This window comes from Lipotes vexillifer, unplaced genomic scaffold (assembly GCF_000442215.2).
Source record: "Lipotes vexillifer unplaced genomic scaffold, Lipotes_vexillifer_v1.1 scaffold155, whole genome shotgun sequence".
NCBI lineage: Eukaryota > Metazoa > Chordata > Mammalia > Artiodactyla > Lipotidae > Lipotes > Lipotes vexillifer.
In genome coordinates, this window is record NW_006779813.1 from 1,155,278 (window position 1) to 1,178,520 (window position 23,243).

General features: G+C 44.3%; 1 protein-coding gene across 3 annotated transcripts; it reads left to right on the forward strand.

Annotated features, from left to right (window-relative positions):
- The first annotated feature begins 662 nt into the window (after positions 1-662).
- On the forward strand, positions 663-22,313 carry ALDH8A1 (aldehyde dehydrogenase 8 family member A1). 3 transcript variants are annotated; one of them, XM_007452981.1, is made up of 7 exons: positions 693-858; positions 4,010-4,157; positions 6,199-6,354; positions 7,955-8,104; positions 12,838-13,094; positions 14,943-15,104; positions 21,151-22,313. In XM_007452981.1, exons 1-7 carry the CDS (start codon positions 709-711, stop codon positions 21,601-21,603), a joined length of 1,476 nt encoding a protein of 491 aa, XP_007453043.1. In that variant the 5' UTR covers positions 693-708; the 3' UTR covers positions 21,604-22,313. The 3 variants fall into 3 exon arrangements, with proteins under 3 accessions (XP_007453045.1, XP_007453043.1, XP_007453044.1); XM_007452983.1 differs by lacking the exon at positions 14,943-15,104 and having other exon boundaries at positions 663-858; positions 21,151-21,622; XM_007452982.1 differs by lacking the exon at positions 7,955-8,104 and having other exon boundaries at positions 699-858; positions 21,151-21,829.
- Positions 22,314-23,243: the final 930 nt, after the last annotated feature.

Consider the following 23,243-nt stretch of genomic DNA (forward strand, 5'->3'; position numbering starts at 1 on the left):
GTCCTGGGTGTGTTACATACATTGTATATAGTTTGGGCTGATACCGTCATCTTCATGGCACATCTGGGAAGATGTGGGCTGCAGTGGCAGCCCTGGTTTTAGGATGGACAGTTCAGCGGCAAGGCAGAGAGAAACTGGTGGGTGATGGAAAGAGAAAGTCTGCCTTCAGCCACCTCTGAGGGTGAGGGCAGTGATGCACTGAGGAAAAAGCACATGATTTGGAGACAAAAGGACCCTTACCAACTATGCAATTTTGGACAAATTCACCTCTCCGAGGACGAGAGGGGAAGTTATGACCTTTACTTTCTATAGGATTGTTGTGTGGAATAAATGAGTAAATTCATGTAAAGACCTGCCACAGGGCCTGGCACTTAATCAATGTTTGAGCAGTGAATATAGTGTGAATCCAATAAAATGATACACACAGATGCCTTTTGACTATTTTAAAGGGCCATGAACACATAAGCTGATGTTACTTTAACATATTATTATTCATTTCTCGCAACGTACTGGACAGCTGTGAAATATTTGGGAACTCTCTTCATTCGGAGTTTAGAGACTGAAATGCTCTCAGAGAATGTCAGGTCACCTCCCACTTGCACTGATTGGCAGATGGGGTCACTGGGGCTGGAAGTGAGGAGACTTAAGTCAGGAGTCGGGAGAGTGGGGGGATAACCTTCCTGAGCAACGCCAAGGGGAAGGGCAGGCATGTCCTTTCCTATGGCTGGAACAAGGGCCCTTTTGATGCTGGAAAATTTCATAGATGGGAAATTTTTACCTTGTAGCTCATACCTAGATTCCTACGATCCCTCTACAGGGGAAGTGTACTGCCGAGTGCCAAACAGTGGAAAAGAAGAGGTGAGTATATTCACTCAGAGAAGACTGAAATCTACTTTGCCTGTTGGTGATTTATGGTAGCTTAATTTTCTAGGAGCAAAGGGGATTGAGAAAAGGTGTAGGATTGTTAAACATTAGCAGAAGGAAGGTTTTTAGTTCTAGGAAGGTTTATTTTGTAATTGGGTATATATGATACACGGCACCAATCTCAGGTTACCATGTGCAGAAACAAATAATAATCCAGGTAGCCTAACACAAAGCCACAACTCACAGACATTCCTTGATGGGTGCCTAGTAAAAAGCATTATTTGTAAGAATGATCAGTATTACTAAGTGATCCTTTTTCTCAACCAAATGTTGCCTAAATTTGCCATTATATTCATGGATTTCCACAAAATGCATTACTTCACAAAAATTAGCAAAATCTTAAAACCCAGGGATTTATTTTATATTATCCTGTAATAATTCTTCATGTCTTCAAAATATCTAGTAAAGTAAAACCAATCATTTGAATGATGAAATGCAGAATCAAATTCCTGCATATTTTTGAAGTTAAATTTAACACTACTTTTTCTTACTCAAAGTACTTAATGGTACACACATTAAAACTTTTTTTCAGTGATGTAGAATTAATATTATTGAGTTTTGTAAAATATTTGCGATATATTTAATTAGTTATTGCACTGAGAGTATAAATATATTTGGGGTGATAAATGTGGCTGATGAATGTATACTCATCTAAATGGATTTATGCTCAAGTTAAATGGATTTTAATTTATTTTTTTAAGGCACAAAGAACTACATTATTTAAAAGATAATTGTAGCCTTCATATGTAAATGAGTATTATATGCAAGGTTTTTTTAAAAAAAGAACTAAGCTATTCTTTCTCTACTGTTAATAATATTCTAAATCTGTCTTGCATTAAAAAAAAAAAAAACCTTTAGACTTTCGGATTAAAGTTTGCAAATATTGGCTAATTTGTTGGTTAAACTGTAACCTGCAATTTTGTTTGCTTCAAATGACCTGGGATAGACGTGGGAAATCCAGCTTTTCCAGCCCTCATTGTCTCAGAGTCCTTTCCAAAGTAAAGTTAAAATTGACAAGTATGCCAAATTCAGGTGAAATATTTTCTGCAGCTAATGGCTCAGCCCTTGCAGAAGAGAGAATGAGGGATGGATACACCTGCTTGCAGAGGAATAGATATTTTGGATTTCCCAGCAATCCAGCTTGCAAACATTCCATCTGATACCATAAATCCCAGGTTTTTCTGGCTTGAAAAATATGGTTACCATGCAAGCCACATGCCCAATTTCCCCAAAAGTCACTCACAGAAAGTGCTGCCAGTCTGTCAACAGGACTCCCATTCATTCAGCGTTTGCTTTGTGCTGTGCGTTCATTAAGTCATTGAACACAAATTGTCCCAAATCTGAGTCATAACCTATAAATAAGACTCTATCATCATCCTTATTTTACAGATCACAGCATGCTTAGATTAGTGGTCACACACACACTCGCAGTAGCATTTGCACTGTAGCATTGGGGTCCGACTGCCTGGCTTCAGAGATCAGCTGCACCGCTTAATACCTATGTTCTTGACCTGCAGCTGAACCTCCCTGTGCCTCAGTCTCCTCATCTATAAAATGGGGATAATAATAATACCTACTTCAGAGTGTTGTTCTGAAGATTAAACAGACTGGCATATGTAGAGCACTTTGCATCTGGCATACAGTAAATGCTTTATAAGTATTTTCTTTTGCTAATATTATTGTATGTAGTACATTATATGTGTTCTACATTAAATGGATGTAGGACATGTGACATAGGACAACTTAGAAAATATGACTGGACTTGAGTTTTCTGCTTTTCTAAAAGATCAGAGTTTTGCATCAACAACTGTAGGAAGATTAGATTTGACATTGACTGCTGTAGCTAGGAACCGTCCTCTTGTTGGCTGGCAGCAGGGCATCAACCACCAACTTTCCAGACATTTGTAATTAAGACAAGAATCCTTTTAGCTCAGCTGAAGGCGACTTTGTTCACATAAAGAAAATGAGAAGGCATGTAGATCCGATTTGGAGTGATAGGGCAGCTGAATTGTCAGATCATGTAATACAAGAAAGATGCCGGAAGCTTGTGGAAAAAGATTCTGAGACTGAGCCTGGGTCCAGTGGTGGAAGAAAGCTGTGAGTGATTATAAATGTCATGCATGTGAGAGAGGGGAAGGGAGAGACACAGGCTCTGGATTTGCCATCTCTGGAAAAGGCATTGGTTAGACGTTTGCCTAAGAGAGGAGAAAGACAGCAGAAGTCCTGTTAATGCATTCTGCCTCCATGAAATGGCTTTGCTGATACCTTCCTATACATTGTTTCCTTTTGGATTTAGCTCTAAAACCAGGTGCCCAAGCTATCTGTTCAACCACAGATGCCCTCTTCTCCAACAGAGGACCTTTCCATTGGGCGGAGCCAGGCAGGGGACTGGGACTGTGGTTATGCCATAGCAGGCCAGCTGTGGTCTTGGGAGCCACAGAGATCTGGGTTTGCATCCTGATTCTGCCACTTATTAGCTGTGTGACATCTGGCAAATTACTTGAGCTCTCTGTTTCAGTTTCCTTATCTGTAAAACGGGCTTAGCAATACTCATGTTACAGAATTTTAAAAGGGATTTAATGAAATAATTTGTGTAAAGCATTTAGCACATTCCGTTACATATAAAAATTAGTCAATAAAAAACTAATATGCTTAGTCATTCCAAGTGAAAATGACAGTCTGGGATGTGATTTCAAAGAAACTTTTAGACCTTATCAAGTATGTCAAAACTGCATTAAGAGTTTAGAGATTCCATACATCTTAATTAAGTTTCCTCTCTCATATGATATTCAGAAATTTTCTGTATTTTGAAATTATTGAAAACGTATACCTGCTGCTCAAATAGATTCTATTATCGCCACATTCAGGATACCTTGGTCAAAATGGAGCATTTTTCTTTTTTTGTGGTGCCCCGGCTTTGCTGGTCATGTAAACACCACTTTGTGGGCGACTCAGTACTGGGAGTGTCGAATACTTGCAATTAGGCAGAAAAAACGTTAGCCATATACGGACCTGTGGATTCTGGATTCATCCAACCCTCGGGAGCAACAGTCTAAGGCGACCCTCTTCCATTTGCTCCTCCGAGATCGAAGCCGCGGTGGAGGCCGCCAGAGCAGCTTTTCCGGGCTGGTCCTCCCGGAGCCCCCAGGAGCGCTCGCACGTGCTGCAGCGGCTGGCGGATTTGCTGGAACAGTCCTTGGAGGAGCTGGCCCAGGCTGAATCCAGGGACCAAGGTGAGAGGCATCTGTGCCGGCCTCTTCCCTCTTTCCCACGCTCGCTCTCTCTAGCGGAGCCGGGGTTTAGCGCCGCTGTCCCTTCTTTATGGGAAGTGCACGCACTATGTTCCTGGCGGTTCACGCGCTCCTTCCAGGTTGTCAGTTGATCTCTTGCCTCTTAACCATGTGGATGGAACTCAGGACACTTTCTTCATGTTACCCCCACCCCCTTGGACCTATCAGCTAGCCCACCCATGTGCTTCTCACGGCAGTGGTAGAGAATGGAAAGCCAAACCAGCCAAGGCCTCTGAAGGCCGAGGCTTGCAACTGGCCCACTTCTGCTTCACTCTGATGGCCAAAGCAAGTCAAGGCCCAACGCCAGTTCAGGAGGCACGGAAATAAATACACTGTATATTTGGTGGGAGGAACTGCAAAGATGTATGGCAAAGGGCATGGATATGGGGAGAGAGGAAGAACGAGGGCTGAGGGTGCAGCCCTCCACTAGTTCTAAGTAGAGAGTTTCAAAGCAAATTTGTTTCTTTTCTTTTCACTACGTGATTCATTTATTATTTTTAAAATTTTAATTAATTAATTAATTTTGGCTGCATCGGGTCTTCCTTGCTGTGTGCGGGCTTTCTCTAGTTGCGGCGAGCGGGGGCAACCCTTCGTTGTGGCGCGTGGGCTTCTCATTGCAGTGGCTTCTCTTGTTGCAGAGCATGGGCTCTAGGTGCACGGGCTTCAGTAGTTGTAGCTTGTGGGCTCTAGAGCGCAGGCCCAGTAGTTGTGGCGCGTGGGCTTCTCATTGCAGTGGCTTCTCTTGTTGCAGAGCATGGGCTCTAGGTGCACGGGCTTCAGTAGTTGTGGCATGATATTTATTTTTTAATAGAAGTATAGTTGATTTACAATGTGTTAGTTTCCGGTGTACAGCACAGTGATTCAGATATATATAGATAGATAGATATACATGTGACAGCTTTTCAAATTGTCTTATATACGTATATATGTATGTATATATACATATATATGTTCTTTTTCAGATTCTTATTCCTTATAGGTTATTACAGGATATTGAATATAATTCCTGTGCTCTACAGTAAGTCCTTGTTGGTTATCTATTTTATATATAGTAGTGTGTATATGTTATCCCTCCCCCTCCTTTCCCCTTTGGTAAGCATAAGTTTGTTTGCTAAAGGCAAAGATTACTTGAAGAGCAGTCACACAGTTTTTTAGAAAGATTTCCGATATGTTGGTCACTGTTCCACTCCCAACACAATTTCCCAATTTTTTTAACTGCTTCCCAGAAGTCAGGGTAATGGAGTAAATGTCTGTAAATCTTTGTAACGATATCTGTTAGGAAAGGCCAAGATCTTTTTAATTTATATGCGTGCTGTAAAGCAGCCTAAATTTAAGAAGCAGCCTGACTCCAAACCCTTAAGAAGAAAATGCTTCCTGACACTGCAGAGTCTCCCTGTATCGCTAAAGATAACTGTGGAACAATCCAGGTAAGCATATACCTAGGATGTGCATGGGGCACGTGATGGGTGAGCAACGGCCAGACATCATCCTGTGCCAGGTTCCCACCAGTGGTTCTGCCATGTGTCCATCTTAGTGACTCCACTTTGTGTTGAGGGGACAGTTAATATCATCACGTGCTTTTTTGGTGATGTGCAAATACAGCTGTCTTAACACCCATTATTCCAACCCCTCTGTAGCATGTCCAGAGCTTGGTGACTTTGAATTGAAAGAGCTGGTGTGGGTGAAGTGATAGCATCTGGCGAATTCCTGATGATAGCTATGACAAAGCTAAGATCATTTGACTCAAAACAAAGATCATTTGACTCAACTCTAAACCCCTCTACTCCATCTTATAACCTCACATCTAATTGTTTCATAGTTTTGTCAAACTATGATCAACGCTCTCCGTAACCAAGGAATGCCCATCCCAGGCTGGAAGGAACAGAGGCTACTTCAGTGTGAGCAGGATACGTGTGTGGTTTTGCTTCCTCCCAGTCGGAGGTGAAGAACACTGACAGTGCCTTCTGTTGTTGACTTCTTACAGGGAAAACCCTAACCCTGGCGAGAACCATGGACATTCCCCGGTCTGTACAGAACTTCCGGTTCTTCGCTTCCTCCATCCTGCACCACACGTCCGAGTGCACACAGATGGACCACCTGGGCTGTCTCCACTACACGGTTCGGACCCCCGTGGGCATCGGTAGGTGCTGCAGTGAAAGCCTGGACCACAGCTGCACGTAGAGATGCTCAGTCAGCCCTGTAGAATTGATCTAAAGGAACAGACTTAAAAAAAAAGCAAAGTAGAAATTTCTTCTACTTTATCTGAAATTTAATTGGCCTTAAAAATCCAATTCTAGTTTATTTTCTTTGTGTCAAATTTCCTAGTTATTCCTGGAACATTGTTCTGGAGGAATCACAGACAAAAAGAATGATACTGATTGTAAATTCACAATCCAGGACTTTTTGTCCCTTGTAATTAAAAACAAAAATTTATTTCCCGAGAGCGTTGTGATTAAGATCATAGATTTTAGGTTATGTGTGGGGTAAGTGATTTAACTTTTGTGTGCTTCAGTATCCTGATCTGGAAACTGGGAGGATGGTTTAATTTTATCTTTATATATCTTTGTGTGAATTATGTAAATTAGTAAGTGTAGAGCACTTAGAACAGTGCCAGGTACATGGTACATAAGCCTTGACTGGATTATGTACTTCCCTCTTTCATTTCTCTGCTTCTTGCCCTTTAGAGGACATATAAATATCTGCAATAACTAAAAATTTCCACTAGATGTCACTGTTTCCTCTGAGAAAAAACCAACTACCGTCCATACTTTACTAGTTATATTTTATGATAGAATAAAAGAAGATAAGTTAAAGGGGAAGAAAATGGAACATTTTACCTGAGCCCTTCGGAAATGGTATTTTCAAGGTGTTATGAAATCTCAAACCTCCTCCTAAGAAGTATGCTAGTACATTATGCTGCAAAATTATTGTTATCCCCTAAAGAGCAGATTTTTCAGTGGGAAATTTAATAATGCAAACTGTGTTCACTTTCATAGCTCAGGCTTGAGGGCAGAGTATAAAATAAGGTGAATCCACTCACTTATTCATAATGTAGGTTTTATTTTTACACGTTTTATGGTCAGAAGCCTAGGTGGTTTCAGAATGTTACATGGAGACCCACTGTAGATGTTGGTTCTGTTACTTACCCAGCAAACCTGTCTGGTCAGGATACAGGTGAGAACGTAGAAAGATTTTTTTTTTTTAAATTAAAAAATACTCTGGGTTAGCTAAAATGGATTTCACAGTCTCAGAACCTATTGCTCTTATTTTACAAATAATTCTGAACAGCTTGAGATTTTATGTCTCAATCCACAAGAGATTAGAAACAGAGATGGAGAAATTTAGAAGAAATAGTAGCTGGCCTGTTTGATAATGAGGAGGGAGAAGTTTAAACAGTGCAGAGATCAGTCTACAAATCTCAAAACTGATCACATTCTGAGAATGTTTAGGGACAGGTGACAGTCTTTTAGCCCCAGAACTTATATTGCTGTTGTTCATAAATATAACTGTAAGTCATCAAGAAAAGAGTAAACTGTCCTGATTATAGTTTTTAAAGGTACAGCTGCTTGTAATACAGTTTAGAATTAGTTCCCTGAAGTTGGCTACAGAAGTTTGGGATTTTGGAAGAGTAAGCTGAAGTTTGGTGTAGCATGAAGGAGTTTTCATTCATAAAGCCTGTCTGGCCCGTCTGCTTTGAGGGGCATGTCATTGCTGGCAATGCTTCTGTTATCCTCTGTTAGCTGGTCTGATCAGTCCCTGGAATCTGCCCCTCTACTTGCTGACCTGGAAGCTGGCTCCAGCGATCGCTGCTGGCAACACTGTGATAGCCAAGCCCAGCGAGCTGACTTCTGTGACCGCGTGGATGATGTGCAAACTCCTGGAGAAAGCAGGTAATTGGGAGATGGGGTTTAAGGGGGCGCACGCGGTTGGCTTTGGAGATGTACGTTTTGTAGGCTTCGGCCACCGTAGGGTCACCGACATTTGAAGAGTTATTTTGGATAGAAATCTGCTCGGCACCGAAACAGATCCCAGGGACACCGCTGATTTTTCGTTTCCCTGATCCTCTTCTGAGAAATCCCCTTCATCCACGGGGCTCGTGCCCACTGCTTCCTTTCTTCATCCCCAGAACGTGCTACTGCAGGACAGCTCCTCCCTGCACGGGCTCCACGGGCAGTCCCCTGAGCACAGGATAGCAGTACAGCAAACGGCTTAAAGAGCTTGATGAACTCAGACACCAGCCTGCCCCAGACCGTGTCTCCAATAGTCAGTTTAAATAGTACGTTTGAAACACCAGTGGATTTTGATGCAAAGAAGAATATTGCTAGGTACCTCTCTGGTTTGCACAGCTATAGAGTGCCTAAGAGAAACAGCCCATTTTCAAGAGGATTGAATATACACCCCTCAGTTTTCCCTGCTGAGATGCTGATAGACTATGGTTCCTTGTCCCCCTTTTGCCGATGGTTTAAAATGTGGAAGGTGTGTTCCCGGTTTCGCCTGGAGTGTTCAGCCGACACTGCACCGGGGTTGGAAGGTCGCAGGCAGGAGGCTCTAGCTTGTAACCCACAGGAAGCCCCTCACTGTTAGGCCCTCAGCTCATGTCTCTGCCCAGCCTGGGTGGGAATGATGGGCAGGTGGTGGGGAACAGGCTCTGTCAGTCTCTGCTGTGCTCATTTCCTTCAGGCCCACAGAGAAGGTGTTGCTGGGCTCACTTAGATCCATAGAAGGGGTGGTTGGTAAGAGCCCATCTCTCTCCTGTGTGCCTTTTCTCTCAAAGCAAAAACATACACATTGGCTTCCAGGAAAGTTGAGCCAGTTCCTACTCCAGGGTTTAGATGACAGGTTAAATTGTGCCCGTTGAGGGAAGAGCACTGGACCTCATGACCCTAGTTTAGCTGCCCATTTCCCTTGTATTGTATGGAGGAATGAAGCCACCCAGCCTAGGTCTTTGGGATGATGTCGATGGCTGCCCTAGGCCTCTGGAAGGTGCATGATATGAACATCCCTACCTCCCTCCTGTCCCAGAACGTGCCATCCCTCCCTTACAAAAGAGACCGCATTCTATCCTTTTCTTTGCAAAATTGAATCTCTAGTATCTGCAAAGGTCCAAGGTGTTTCTTCCCTGTCTCTTGACTGCTGGTTCCCTGGTGTGAGATAGAAGTGGGGCCTCCGCTCTGCTTTGATCCTGTGTTGGATACACAGGGAGCTGGGGAGGGTGCCACAGAGCCGTGTTCCAGAGACCACTCACTCCTAAAATCAGCTACGTCTTGATCTATGGTGATTTCTCTTTTCTTTTTTTTCTTTTTTAAAGCTTTGCTTATCTGCTGGTGCCTGACTTACGTCCTCCCCTATGTGACAGAGGATGTCACAAGCCTGCATCTGACATAAATTTATTTATTTATTTTTGCTGTGTTGGGTCTTCGTTTCTGTGCGAGGGCTTTCTCTAGTTGTGGCAAGCGGGGGCCACTCTTCATCGCGGTGCGCGGGCCTCTCACTATCGCGGCCTCTCTTGTTGCGGAGCACAGGCTCCAGACACGCAGGCTCAGTAGTTGTGGCTCACAGGCCTAGCCACTCCGCAGCACGTGGGATCTTCCCAGACCAGGGCTCGAACCCATGTCCCCTGCATTAGCAGGCAGATTCTCAACCACTGCGCCACCAGGGAAGCCCCTGATTTCTCTTTTCTAATCACCCTCCTCTTTCATATAACCCAGAACCTGGTCTGCCTGAGAGTTTTATGTTTCCATTTATTTACCCAGCATTGCTCTTATTCTTGTGAATGAATAAACCTATTGTACCGAGACAGTCCTTCCCTCCCTCCCATCCTCCCTCCCTCCCTGGGCTGGCTTTGCCAAACTTTCCTCCTCCAACAAACACTGAGAGTATGATGGTCCAATTGCACCTGACATGAGCCCTCAGTTTCTCCACTGGGATTGGGAGGGGGTGTGAATGACATCACTTAATTCTGCTTTAGAGCACTCTAAGAGAAACTTGCAATAGTGTAAGAAAAGAAAAAGCTAAAACAACCTGCTAAGGCATACTGGATATTTCAACAGCTAGCTCCTCTAGTCCGGGGCATTCAAACAGACTTGGTAAATGAACTTTCTTTGAAATAAAATCATCGAATATTTATATAGATACACCATGAATACCTTTTTGGGAGCCTTAGAATATTTGTTTTTTTCCCTTGGGGGCACCAAACGTTTGCTCTCATTCCTGAAGTGTCCACTGACGGCAGATTTCTGGCCCTTCCTATTAATTTTGGTTCTGCTCTGTTTAAGCCTAAAATTTTCCTTGTCGTGACCCAGGCACATCCTGGCACTGGACGGACTTCCTTCCCTTTGCTGTCTCTTAGCCACCTACTCTGAGTTTTACTGAATTGTTATTTGCCAATTAAACTGCCTTCTTCCTCTTATAACCAGAATCTTTTACGGGTAGAAGGCAGATTTATCTAGAAAAATTTCATTAGTGTCTGGATCAAATGGCAAAATGGTTCTGAGAAGTACTGGCCAGTAGATAGCTCTTAACTTATTAACATCGGACCTCAAAGAAACGTAATCAGTCAATGTATTAATACGACGAACCTCAGAGAGCTGTTGGGAGATCTATAGGGTGTAGCCCACTTACAGCAATGACCAACCCACAGGAAGTACCCAATAAATGTGAGCGTTTACTGGTACTCTTTAAATTTTTTATTTTTTATTCTCATTAAAATTATTTTAATAGCATACATATGTAGCATTATATCTTATTTTTCATTAATTTATTTTATTTATTTGTTTATTAATAGATCTTTTTTGGAGTATAATTGCTTCACAATACTGCATTAGCTTCTGTTGTACACCAAAGTGAATCAGCCACATGCATACGTATGTCCCCATATGCCCTCCCTCGTGAGCCTCCCTCCCACCCTCCCTATCCCACCCCTCTAGGTCAGCGCAAAGCACTGAGATGATCTCTCTGTGCTATGCAGCTGCTTCCCACTAGCTGTCTATTTTCCATTTGGTACTATATGTATGTCGATGCTACTCTCACTTCGCCCCAGCTTTCCCCTCCCAACCTGTGTCCTCAAGTCCATTCTCTATGTCTACATCTTTACTCCTGCCCTGCAACTAGGTTCATCAGTACCTTTTTTTTTTTTAGATTCCATATATATGCGTTAGCATACAGTATTTGTTTTTCTCTTTCTGACTTACTTCACTCTGTATGACAGACTCTAGGTCCATCCACCTCACTACAAATAACTGAGTTTCGTTTCTTTTTATGGCTGAGTAATATTCCATTGTATATATGTGCCACATCTTCTTTATCCATTCATCTGTTGATGGACACTTAGGTTGCTTCCATGTCCCGGCTATTGTACATAGTGCTGCAATGAACATTGTGATACATGACTCTTTTTGAATTATGGTTTTCTCAGGGTATATGCCCAGTAGTAGGATTGCTGGGTCACATGGTAGTTCCATTTTTAGTTTTTTAAGGAACCTCCATACTGTTCTCCATAGTGGCTGTATCAGTTTACATTCCTACTAACAGTGCAGGAGGGTTCCCGTTTCACCACACCCTTTCTAGCATTTATTGTTTCCAGATTTTTTGATAATGGCTATCATTAATTTATTTTAAATGTGATGTGTTAAAAAATTTTTTTAATGGGTATTCATTCTATATGGCAAAGTAGGCCATGGCACCGTGGATACAACGAAAGGCAAAACACAGACCCCATGTCTGCCCTTAGCTGGAGTACCTTCTAGTGGTTGATATGTAATGAACAGGAAAATCCATAAAACACATAAATGAATACCTGCAGATATAGAGCAGTAGAGTTTCGTGATAGAGAAGATTGGGGCACCTACTTGGGGGTGTTCTTGGTCAGTCAGTCTTAGAGGGTGATGGTGCATCCATATCATGGGGAGCAGGACCTTCAACTCAAGACTCACCTTCCTGGGGGAGCCGTCCCTCACTCCGCTGGGCCGAGGTAGTCAGTCTCTTCTCTGGCTTCTTTTTTTTTTTTTTTTTTTTTTGGCGGAAGGGGAGCCTCTCACTGCCGTGTCCTCTCCCATTGCGGAGCAACAGGCTCCGGATGCGCAGACTCAGCGGCCACGGCTCACGGGCCCAGCCGCTCCGCGGAACGTGGGATCTTCCCGGACCGGGGCACGAACCCGTGTCCCCTGCATCGGCAGGCGGACTCTCAACCGCTGCGCCACCAGGGAAGCCCTTCTCTGGCTTCTTTAGTGCATGAATGCTCCCTCAGCTTCACATTTGCCGGCTGAACTGTGAGTCGTGGATGCCAGCTTGGAGCAGGGCTCTCCTTCCTCCTGGGGCCCCACCTGCCTGAGGATGTATTTGTATCTTCAGCCCCTGAGGCCCAGTCAATACTATGGAATGAATTATATAGAATGTTCAACCCTGTATTTTTCCAGGACAAAGCCCCCGGAGAAATCCCGCCCGGGGTATAGCATAGGCAGAGGTGATGCTGTAGTCTTTGTTTTGCTATTGAACCGGAGACAGGCGTTAACATTCCCTCCCAACCCCATTCGCGCCGTTGAACTTTGAAGGAGAATCTCCACGTAACCTGAAGCGCTCGACATACTGAGAAGAATCACTGAAACCGATACTGCTTCCCACCCAGGTGTTCCACCAGGCGTTGTAAATATCGTGTTTGGAATGGGACCCAGTGTAGGCGAGGCGCTGGTGTCCCACCCAGAGGTGCCCCTCATCTCCTTCACTGGGAGCCAGCCCACGGCCGAGCGGATCACACAGCTGAGTGCTCCCCACTGCAAGAAGCTCTCGCTGGAGCTGGGGGGCAAGAATCCTGCCATCATCTTTGAAGATGCCAACCTGGAGGAGTGTGTTCCGACCACAGTCAGGTCCAGCTTTGCCAACCAGGTATGTCCTCTGGGTTTTTTCTTCCCCTTTGTTTATTTGCTTGTTTTTAACTCAGTAGCCCTGTCAAGCTGGATCTGTTGCATCACGGTGCAAAACGGGGGTGAGTAAGTCAATCCAGGACTGTTTCAGTGAAAGGAGAATGGTTACATTGTGTTACTCCATTGACTATCTGTTCAATCATAATGTCACTCAGAAGCCTTGTGGCGTCTCCTGTGCAGCAATCTCCTCTTCTTGAGTTACACGGCTTTTATCGGGTGATGACTTCTTTTTTGCTTCTCCAAGCTTCCCCATTCCTTTATTTCTAGTTTTCCCAGTCTCTTCTTGCTGTCCAGGTGTCCTGGCTCCTGGAAACCTTATTATCCCTCCCCAAAGCATCCCAAATACATTCACACACTTAGAAATAAATACCTGAACAAGTCTCAGGCAAGTTTCTTAACTTAACATCATGGAGGAGCCTTGGGCAACTTTGTTTCTCCTGATTGTTGGATGGGTTGTTGTGAAGATGAAATATCAATGTGATGAAAATATTTATTTATGCATATATGTACAATCATACATACACAATACTGACAAGTCCAGAATGTGGTTTGTAAACTATTACATGTTATGTTGAAATGATGATAAGGATGATTTTTCACTCAGAAATCTGTTAGCACCTCTCCCTGGAACACTCAGTACCTCTATTTGGATGTCCAGTGGCATCTGAAACTTAACCTGTGCAGAGCAGAACTCTTGATTCCCCTCCCTCTCCTTTCCCTGCGGTATCTCTGCTCTCCCCGCCTTGTGTTTGCCTCTCCAGGGAAGAGACTACCATCCGCTCTGAGACTCAGGCCCCGTATCTGGGACTCATCCTTGTTCTTACTTTCTCTTTTCCTTATACCTCACTAATCTACCAACAGGTCCCGTTAGTTCTATCTTTAAAATCTGTCCTGAATCCTATCATTTCTCCAGAGCATCTATGCCAGTTTCCTTAAGCTTTTGGGGTCCCATGCCCCTTTAAGAATTTGTTAACCTCAGTGGACTCCTATCACTTTTCTCATCTCCATTGATCCCGCCTGGTCCAAGCTACCTCCACTTATCTGAATGTCTGAAAAGCTCTCTTAACACTCCCCTGTTCCCACTCTCCTTCTCTCCAATTCTGTTCTCTACACAGCTGCCAGAACGATCATTTAAAAATGTAAATCCAATCCCATCATCTTGCTGCTTAAAGCCATGGTCCTTTCATGATACTGCAGACAAAATGCAAGCTCTCTGTGAGTCTATGAGCCTTTAAGACCCTGTGTGATGTTGCCTCGCTCCTCGCCCCCTGCCTTTGTCTTCTACACCCCTCTGACTCCTGTCCCTGCCTCCATCCCCACCCTCAGCCCCACTCACCTTCCTGCCTTTCCTCACACACTCCAAGCTCATTCCTGTGGCAGGTCCTTTACATTTACTGCTGAGAATTCTCTTCCTTCAGATCTTCATCCATCCAGCTCCTTCACGTCAATCAAGGGTCAGTTCAAATATCCCCTGTTCACCAGTGCCTTCCAGGACTCCCTTTAATAAAAGGGAGTAAAAGCTGCCCGCCCCCCATTATTTTCTATTCTCATTCTCTGCTTAGTTTTCTTGTATTGTTTTGGTCACAACCTGAAGTTATATTGTTCATTGAGCTTTACTTGTGCTGTTGCCTGTCTTCCCTATAAGACAGTGCATTCCACATGGTGAAACTTCATCTTGTTTACCACTGTCTCCCATTGTCCAGACCAGTGCCTGATACGTGACAGGCTCGCTCAGAAGTGCAGGGTGATCTGTCCACGAAGGAGTGGGCCCTCCTGTTCTGTCGTTGTCCTCATGTGTCACTCTTGGCAGGGTGAAATTTGCCTCTGCACCAGCAGGATCTTTGTCCAGAAGAGCATCTATAGTGAATTTTTAAAGAGGTTTCTAGAAGCTACCAGAATGTGGAAAGTTGGCATTCCCTCTGACCCATCAGCCGACATGGGAGCTCTGATCAGTAAAGCTCATTTGGAGAAAGTAAGTAAATCCCTGTGTGGAAGTTACAGAAAGAGTTCTTATTTTGAGAGGAGCTCAGCGCGGGGCGTAACACCATCTGTGCTTTGAAATACTGTTAATTACTACCCTAGTTTTTAATAATTATGATGTGTGGGAAACTGTCTCTGGATACAGAGTCTGAAAATGTTAGAGATGAATACACAAATGTAGTCCAGGTCAAAGCAGCATCTACATGAAATAAATGAACTTGAGAAGTCAGTAAAGAGATGCCACCAGTAGAGTGAGGAAGGCAAATTGCAGAGCATAAAGGTCAGGTGATGAGAATGATGTGGGCTGAGAGTGGCAGGGATTTTCACCGGTAAATGTTCCCAGTCAGTCCCCAGGCAGTAAGGGTCTGCCTCTGGCTCACAGCAAATGGGAGTCCAGAAGTGCGAATCCAATCCAAATGATGCGGTCCTTAGTTGGTGGGGTGACTTGTGGGAGCCTCCGTGGGAGAAGCCATTGATGTTCTCTGGGTGGCTTATGGAATTTGGGTCTTCAAGGTCATTTTAATTCATTACCTGATGGGACTCCCAAAATAAATCATAGAATTTCAGAGCTAAAAAGACCTCATTTCCAGCTGTAGTAACTCAGGCCAACCAAGGGTAATGGTAATACACCCCTATCAGTTAACCAGTGAGGGACAGAGCCTTTACTTAAGTTTGAAGAACTATCTGACACTGCACAGATTTGGAAGACTTACTACATTTTAACTTTTACCTTCACTATAGTGTGGAGCACAGATGCCCGTAGGTGGGAAGGTGTAGTCTCAGTCTTGCTGGTCTCTTCTTCTTTGTTTTCTCAGTAAAATGGGAAGCAGGGTGAGGAGGGGAGATGGTGTTGAAGGTTTTCAAGAAGGAGGAAAAGCTGTGAGATAGTCTTGCAGGAGATCAGGAGAGACAATGGGCTTCGAAGTGACCGTGTTGTTGCCGGGGCAGCTCCAAGGGCTCACCTGGAGCTGTGATCATTTATGATCACATTAAATAAATATGTGGTCATTTATTTAAAGTGAGACCAGCCAGCATGACTGTGTTTTCCTCCAGTCAAATTCACCTACAAGATTGCAGGCATGGGCTTCCCTGGTGGCGCGGTGGTTGAGAGTCCGCCTGCCGATGCAGGGGACGCCGGGTTCGTGCCCCGGTCCGGGAAGATCCCACATGCCGCAGAGCGGCTGGGCCCGTGAGCCATGGCCGCTGAGCCTGCGCGTCCGGAGCCTGTGCTCTGCAATGGGAGAGGCCACAACAGTGAGAGGCCCACGTGCAGCAAAAAAAAAAAAAGATTGCAGGCACATGGGCAGCTGTCCCCAGAGTGCCTGTGGTGGACCCACAGCTGTGGATGTTCCCACCCTTGTGGAGTGAGGCATCACCAGATGCAAGAGGCTCCCTTGTCCTCCCTTATCTGGCTGTTCTAGACACAGGGATCCATGCTACCTGCCCACACATGCAAGTAAGTGGTGAAAAATAACCTCCTGCATGTTCCCGAATGCTTTCTGTGGCACAGAATTAACTTCCCAGAAGCATCTTCCAGTAGACTCAGGCCATGGTGTCATCTAAGGTCCCCTTTGCAATTCACCATTCACCTGAGACTCAAAGTTCTCTTTATCAACTCAGCAGAAAAACTGTTCTTCCGTCGTAGGCACTGTTATAATAACTATTTTAAGTTCCCCAATGAGGGGAGGTGTATCAGTGAAACAAATCAAAGTATTTGACTTTCCTATAGCAGTTGAAAGATTTGTAGTCCCCTGTCATTTGTGTGTGACAGAAACTGATGCCATTCATTGACTCCTATTGGTAGTTAGGGCTTTTCTCTGTTGTACTCTGAATATTTGTCCCTTTTTCCCCACATAGTGAACTTGGGTCAAATACAGGCTCACCAGGTTTCAATGTATTGTAACGCCTGTGGGCTTTAATACAATATTTGTGATGCTCAGTGTATCCCTGCTGGCCCAAAGGGGCCCTCTCTTTAGCCTGCCCCCCCAATGCCCTCCTGAGCTCCACCGCAGGCCCTCCCCGAAGCATTTCTGCTCTCTGACAGCAAGCAGCCTCAGGCCATGTGAGTTGTTCTGCCCCACACGGGCAACAGGACCTCTGTCTACTGAGCCCTGGTTCCTTTCAGTGGAGAATGATAATCAAGGTCCTATGGGTGCCCCTTAGATGATGCCCCATGATAACGAGACAGCCAAGAGGATGTGACTTAAAGCCTGGTTGTGCTGAGCTCATACGCTGCCCTTTTAAGAAGTCCAGCTCGGAAAGATGGTAGCTCATCTCAGAAAGCTCCACGGTTCTATTGCTTCTAAGGGGGAAGATTTTGCACAGTGTTAAAAATAGCTTTTCATAGTTAAAAACTTAAAAATAGTGTTTATCATAAGCCATTTATTTTTATTTTTTAAGGAAGAACAATAAAGATGGTATTTCCATTATCCCACCACACATAAAACTTCGGGTAGCTCTGGGTTCCCCTTGTTTTGTGGTCCTGTAGGTGGATCCCTCCTCTCAGCTGTGCTCAGAGTCCCCACCCCTCCCCAGTATAAAGTCTCAGAACCATCCTGCTGTGGCTCAGAGGGTCCCTGGACACCTTCCATCCCTACTACTCCGCCCAGAACATGTGTGCCTGGATGCAAGGAGTCACAGCTTTACCCTCTGGGTCTCTTACCAGGTGGGCCCCTGATGGGGGGCTTTCAGCTCAGGTCTTGTGAGGAAGCCCTAGGTGTCTCTGCCCTTTGAGAGAGAGCCAATGGAAGCAGCTTGGGAAGTGTATGTGTGTCTTTTTCAGGCTGTGACTCTTTTCAGTTCAGTGTGCCAAACCTTGATCTGGGATCCAGGCGGCAGCAGGCACACTCCACTGGCAGTCGTCTTTCCTCGCCTTTCGCCAGGAAGCTTTGGGGTCTTCGAGCCAAGGAATGGCCGGCTGCCATCCTTGCATTCCACCCCTCCTCTTCTGCAGTAGGTCTCTGTCTTTTGCAAATCAAGTTAAGGGACTTCCCTGGCGGTCCAGTGGTTAAGACTCTGTGCTTCCACCGCAGGGGGCGTGGGTTTGATCCCTGGTCACCTGGTCAGGAACTAAGATCCTGCATGCCGTGCACGGCCAAAAATAAATGAATGAATGAATAAATAAATAAGTCAAATTAGCCATGGGATCTTTGTTTCCATCCTGTGGGATTGTCACAACAGATGGTGATGCAGTGACAGAAGAATCCAGCTAGACGCTGTGACAGTTGTTTTGTAATGGCCAAGGGCTCCTAAGTGCAAGTGTGACTTCGTAGGTTCCCAGGACGGCAGCAGCGTGGACCCACAGGAAATGGCAGGTGATTCTATCCTCAGGGAATGCAGAAAAATCTCCCTTGCCTATTTCACAGGGTTGCTTTTTGTTTTCATTTCTTTTGACTCTCCAGAATCCTTCCCTGCTTGACTGTCTGGAGAATCTGGCTCTAGGCCAGACTTCCAAAGATGCAAATAGCCAGAGAGAGAGAATCCTTGAGTGTTGACAGTGAGGCGGGGGTGGGGGGTGGCGGGGGAAGCACAGAGGAAGTTCACGGGTATATCCCCCAATAAGGCCAGGCTTCAGGTCTAACTAAGGTCCACTCTTGCCCTCCTCTGTCAGTTAACCCCGCACCCCGTCGTACACAGTGGGGAGCATCCCTGAAGTCTCTTAGCTCGTGAGTGTCAGATCGTGCATTATATCATCATCATCATCACCATCACCAGCAACATCAACGCAAACGACAGCAGCTGACTTTCAAAAGACTTACTATGTGTCAGGTATCACACTAGGTATTTTACATATATTATTTTATTTAGTCCTCTTAACAGCCCTATGAATAGGTGGCACAGTCAATCCCATTTTTCCAGTGAGGAAACTGAGGCGTAGAGCTTTTCTTTTTTTTTTTTTAATTTATTTTTGGCTGCATTGGGTCTTCATTGCTGCGTGCGGGCTTTTCTCTCGTTGTGGCGAGTGGGAGCTACTCTTCATTGCGGTGCGCGGGCTTCTCATTGCGGTGGCTTCTCTTTGTTGTGGAGCATGGGCTCTAGGCGTGCGGGCTTCAGTAGTTGTGGCTTGCAGGCTCAGTAGTTGTGGCTCGTGGGCTCTAGAGCGCAGGCTCAGTAGTTTGTGGCGCACAGGCTTAGTTGCTCTGCGGCATGTGGGATCTTCCTGGACCAGGACTCGAAGCTGTGTCCCCTGCACTGGCAGACGGATTCTTAACCACTGCGCCACCAGGGAAGTCCAGGTGTAGAGCATTTAAAATCCCTCAGCTGATAAGTGGAGGAACTGGGATTTGAGCACTGCTGTGCTCCCAAGCCCACTCTTCTAACCTCTATGCTTTGATTTTATGGCCAAAACTACTCAATATTAAGTGCTAACTACTCTCTGCTCTCTCCTCTCAGGAAAAGGTTTTATAAGAATATTTCATTGCATTTTATAGCACATTTACAGTTACAAAGTTGTTTTTCTGAGCTGCAAGTATAGATATCATTGTGTCATCCAGTGATACTTTCTCTAGAAAAGAAATTCAGTTTAGTGTGTAACTTATATGTTAAATAATTTGATAAGTTCACAATTTGAAAACTGACACTTCTGTTGGTATTTTATTATCCCAAGAGCTTCAAAGAGAGAATCATGTAATTTTGTTTAGACATAATCATCTCAAACCAGAGCGCTCCTTGCACTGTTTGAATCACTGATCAAAGTGTTGGCTCTACATCGAGCAGGGGCCTCAGGAGACTCACCTGCACTCACCTTGTTCACACAGGATGCTGCCTCTGGCATCTTTTAATTAATGTGACCGGGTTGCTTCAAAAGAGCAAGAGAGTCGGGGAAGGAAAAGTCCAGATCTATTATGGACTCTACCCACAAACTCAACGAGAGCTTTTCTGGGAAAGCTTTGAGATCATTGTTCATGTTGGGGAGGAGGAATAGTGGAGAATATAAAGCTCTACCAAATGCTCTATTTTTCAAACGTCTTTGACTTCATGGCTTATTAAGTGTTCTATAAACTGAAACAAAGTTAATAATGAGACATTATCTTTTTATTTTTACATGGTAAACATATAGCTCTGCAATGAATATAGTTCTACAATGGAGTACTAATCTAATATTGGGGCAGAATGCTCAGATAGATAAATGACAATCCGTAGGATTCCAAAATATCATTCCAAACTTTACCCTGCCTTTGATGTACTATTTGACTGTTGTTTTAGACTTTTACTTTTGGGGATTTCTTTTCTATTTCTCCTATGCTTATAATGCCCCCTCAAGGGTAAAAGAGTGTATCACTGTGACTTCAATAACATTTTCAAATATAAATAGATATACCATTATTATAATGACTCATTTCTATAACCAATATTAAAAAACATCTGTCATTATCTCCGAGTCACTGGGTCAACTTATTACATAATTTATTTCCCATTATTGTGAGCTTTACTCTATTACCTAGATATATTTTTACAGTATAATCAGTACTGAGATGAGACATTAGAAATTATTTGTTCTGGAAGCTCAGCTATTGAAGGGCACCCTGGCTTTTAATTAAGTCTTATACACCATTCAACTTCCCATTTTCTGCAATGGATATAGTCTCCCCAAAAGTGAGAAAATATTAGTCTGTGTATTTAACCACTGAATATACCTGAGTGTGAGTTCTAGCTTTACTGTTTATTATCCGTTTGAGCACTCTACCCTTTCTGAGGCTCAGTTATATAATCAGCAAATAGGAGACAATAGTTCGTAGTTTATAATAGTTTTGAGAGAATTACCTGAGCATGTGAGAAAAGCATCTCTCTGCACGCCTAGCACTTAGACGTTGAATAAAAGCCTCTCCGCCTCTTACCTATGAGGGCTGAATGCCCAGAGAATACTTAGAGCACTTCTGCACTCAGGCTTACTTAGCAGCTGAGTGAAAATATAATCAACCTTAGATTTTTCGGGGGGGGCATGACCTTATACATCTTGACGCTTCAAAAATATTGAATTTTCTCTGCTTTGTGTGAAGACAAACGATAAGTTGTTACTATGTTTTTTACCTCTCCAGGTCAGAAGTTACATCAAGAGAGCTCGCATGGAAGGGGCCCAAATTCTGTGCGGTGAGGGAGTGGATAAGTTAAACCTGCCCCCCAGGAATCAAGCAGGGTACTTCATGCTTCCCACGGTGATAACAGACATTAAGGACGAGTCCTGCTGCATGAAGGAAGAGATATTTGGTCCAGTGACGTGTGTCGTCCCCTTTGATAGTGAAGAGGAAGTGATTCACAGAGCCAACAGTGTTAAATATGGACTGGCCGCCACGGTGTGGTCAGGCAACGTGGGGCGTGTCCACCGGGTGGCCAAGAAGTTACAGTCGGGCTTGGTCTGGACCAACTGCTGGCTCATCAGAGAGCTGAACCTGCCTTTCGGGGGGATGAAGAGTTCTGGTGTGGGTAGAGAAGGAGCCAAGGACTCTTATGAGTTCTTCACTGAAATCAAAACCATCACCATTAAACACTGACCTTGGCCATTGGAGAAGCTGTTAAGTTGATGCCTGGCTGCAGAGAGAATCAGTCGTCCAGTGTGATGAACGGAATTCCGGCATAAATTTCAGCCACGTCTTGACTCAGCAGAAGGTTATCTCTATAGCTTATCCTCTGTACTTAGTATTTTTACCCTCTGGTGAAGAGATGCTATCTCTTTTCAATGAAGAGTTGAAGAATAGGAAGGCAGAAAAAGGAAGCCAGACAGTGATCAGGCTCCTCTTAACTTGTGTCTTCATAGTACTTTTTCATCATTTTGATAAAATTCTTGGAAATTCACAGATAACCAGATTTTTTTTTTTTTCATTTGCAAGTATACGGTAAAAAAAAAAAAAATCTACAAAGCCAAGAGAAACAAATCACCATAATTTCTACCTTTGGGGAGGGAGATTGTAGAGGTTGTCTCCCCATCCATCAGACACGGGCATGGCTCACTGGTAATTGACTGTACCTCATTATGCAAGGGGGCCGTGAATGTTGATGATGTACTCTACGTGGGGTTTGTCAGAGCAGGCATATATGGTAGGTCTCACTAAATATATCTGTATAAGGAAAAAGAAGAATAAAATAACTACTACTTTTGGAGGAAACTTAGAACAAGGAGAGTTTGATCCATTCCTACTAGTGAGTCTAATCAATTCCACTTCTTAGCGTATGTATCTCAGGAGACTTAAAATTTACTAATCCTAAAGGAAGCAATAAATGTTAAACAATTTTAGTAAGTAGTATGGCATACACCTTGTTTATGAATCGTCTTTTATTCATCCTTAGCCTCATCCTCTTAGGAGCATGGACCTTTTACTAAGTAACAGTGGTATATCTAGCACGTGTTTCCTGAATCCCCCAATAATCAGAGGAGAAATCTGAGGTTTACAGAGATTAAGTAACATGTTCAAGGTCACACAAATGGTGTGGGGCAGAGGAAGGATTTGAACCCGGGGCTCTCAGACTCCATACCCTAGGATCTCTGGCCATTTCACGCTTACCTTGGGTTGTGCTTCAGAAGCAGTGAAGTCCTTACGGTTCATGGAACACATCGTGTTGGGTGTCCCCTCTGTGTCTCCCTCCTGCTTTGCCTCTCCTCCCCCCCCCACCCCTTTTCTCCTACCTCACTCCACTCAGTCATGCAACCCAGTCCATGAAGCCAGGAATTCCTCCAATACAGCCCTTTCCACGCTGACTGAAATGATCTGTTTGCATGTCTCATTTCCTGATGGGACAGGAGTTGCTGAAGGTCAAGGCGGGTGTTATTCCCCTTTGAAGACTCAGTTCACAGCCCAGTGCCTGGCACATAGAAGGTGCTCAAAATGAGTCATGGGATGGAACGAGGTCTTCCTGGAGCACTGGGGTATTTGTTGCATGGCGATTGGGGGCTTGGGTCCGGGGGTGCAGAATAATCTTTATACTTTTGTGTAGAACTTGGCATATGTTGGCTTGTTTACAAATGCTGAAAAATATAAGTCCCTTTGAGGTCAAGTGATGGGTGTCGGATCATACCTGGTTCTTAGCTTCTGCCTCCTCTCCCGTCTCCTTTCCTTGCTTTCCCTCTTCCCCAGCTGAGGTTCCTTGACCTTGATCAGGTAAGTCTAGGACCAGTTCTGAGTGTCAGCAGGGAGAA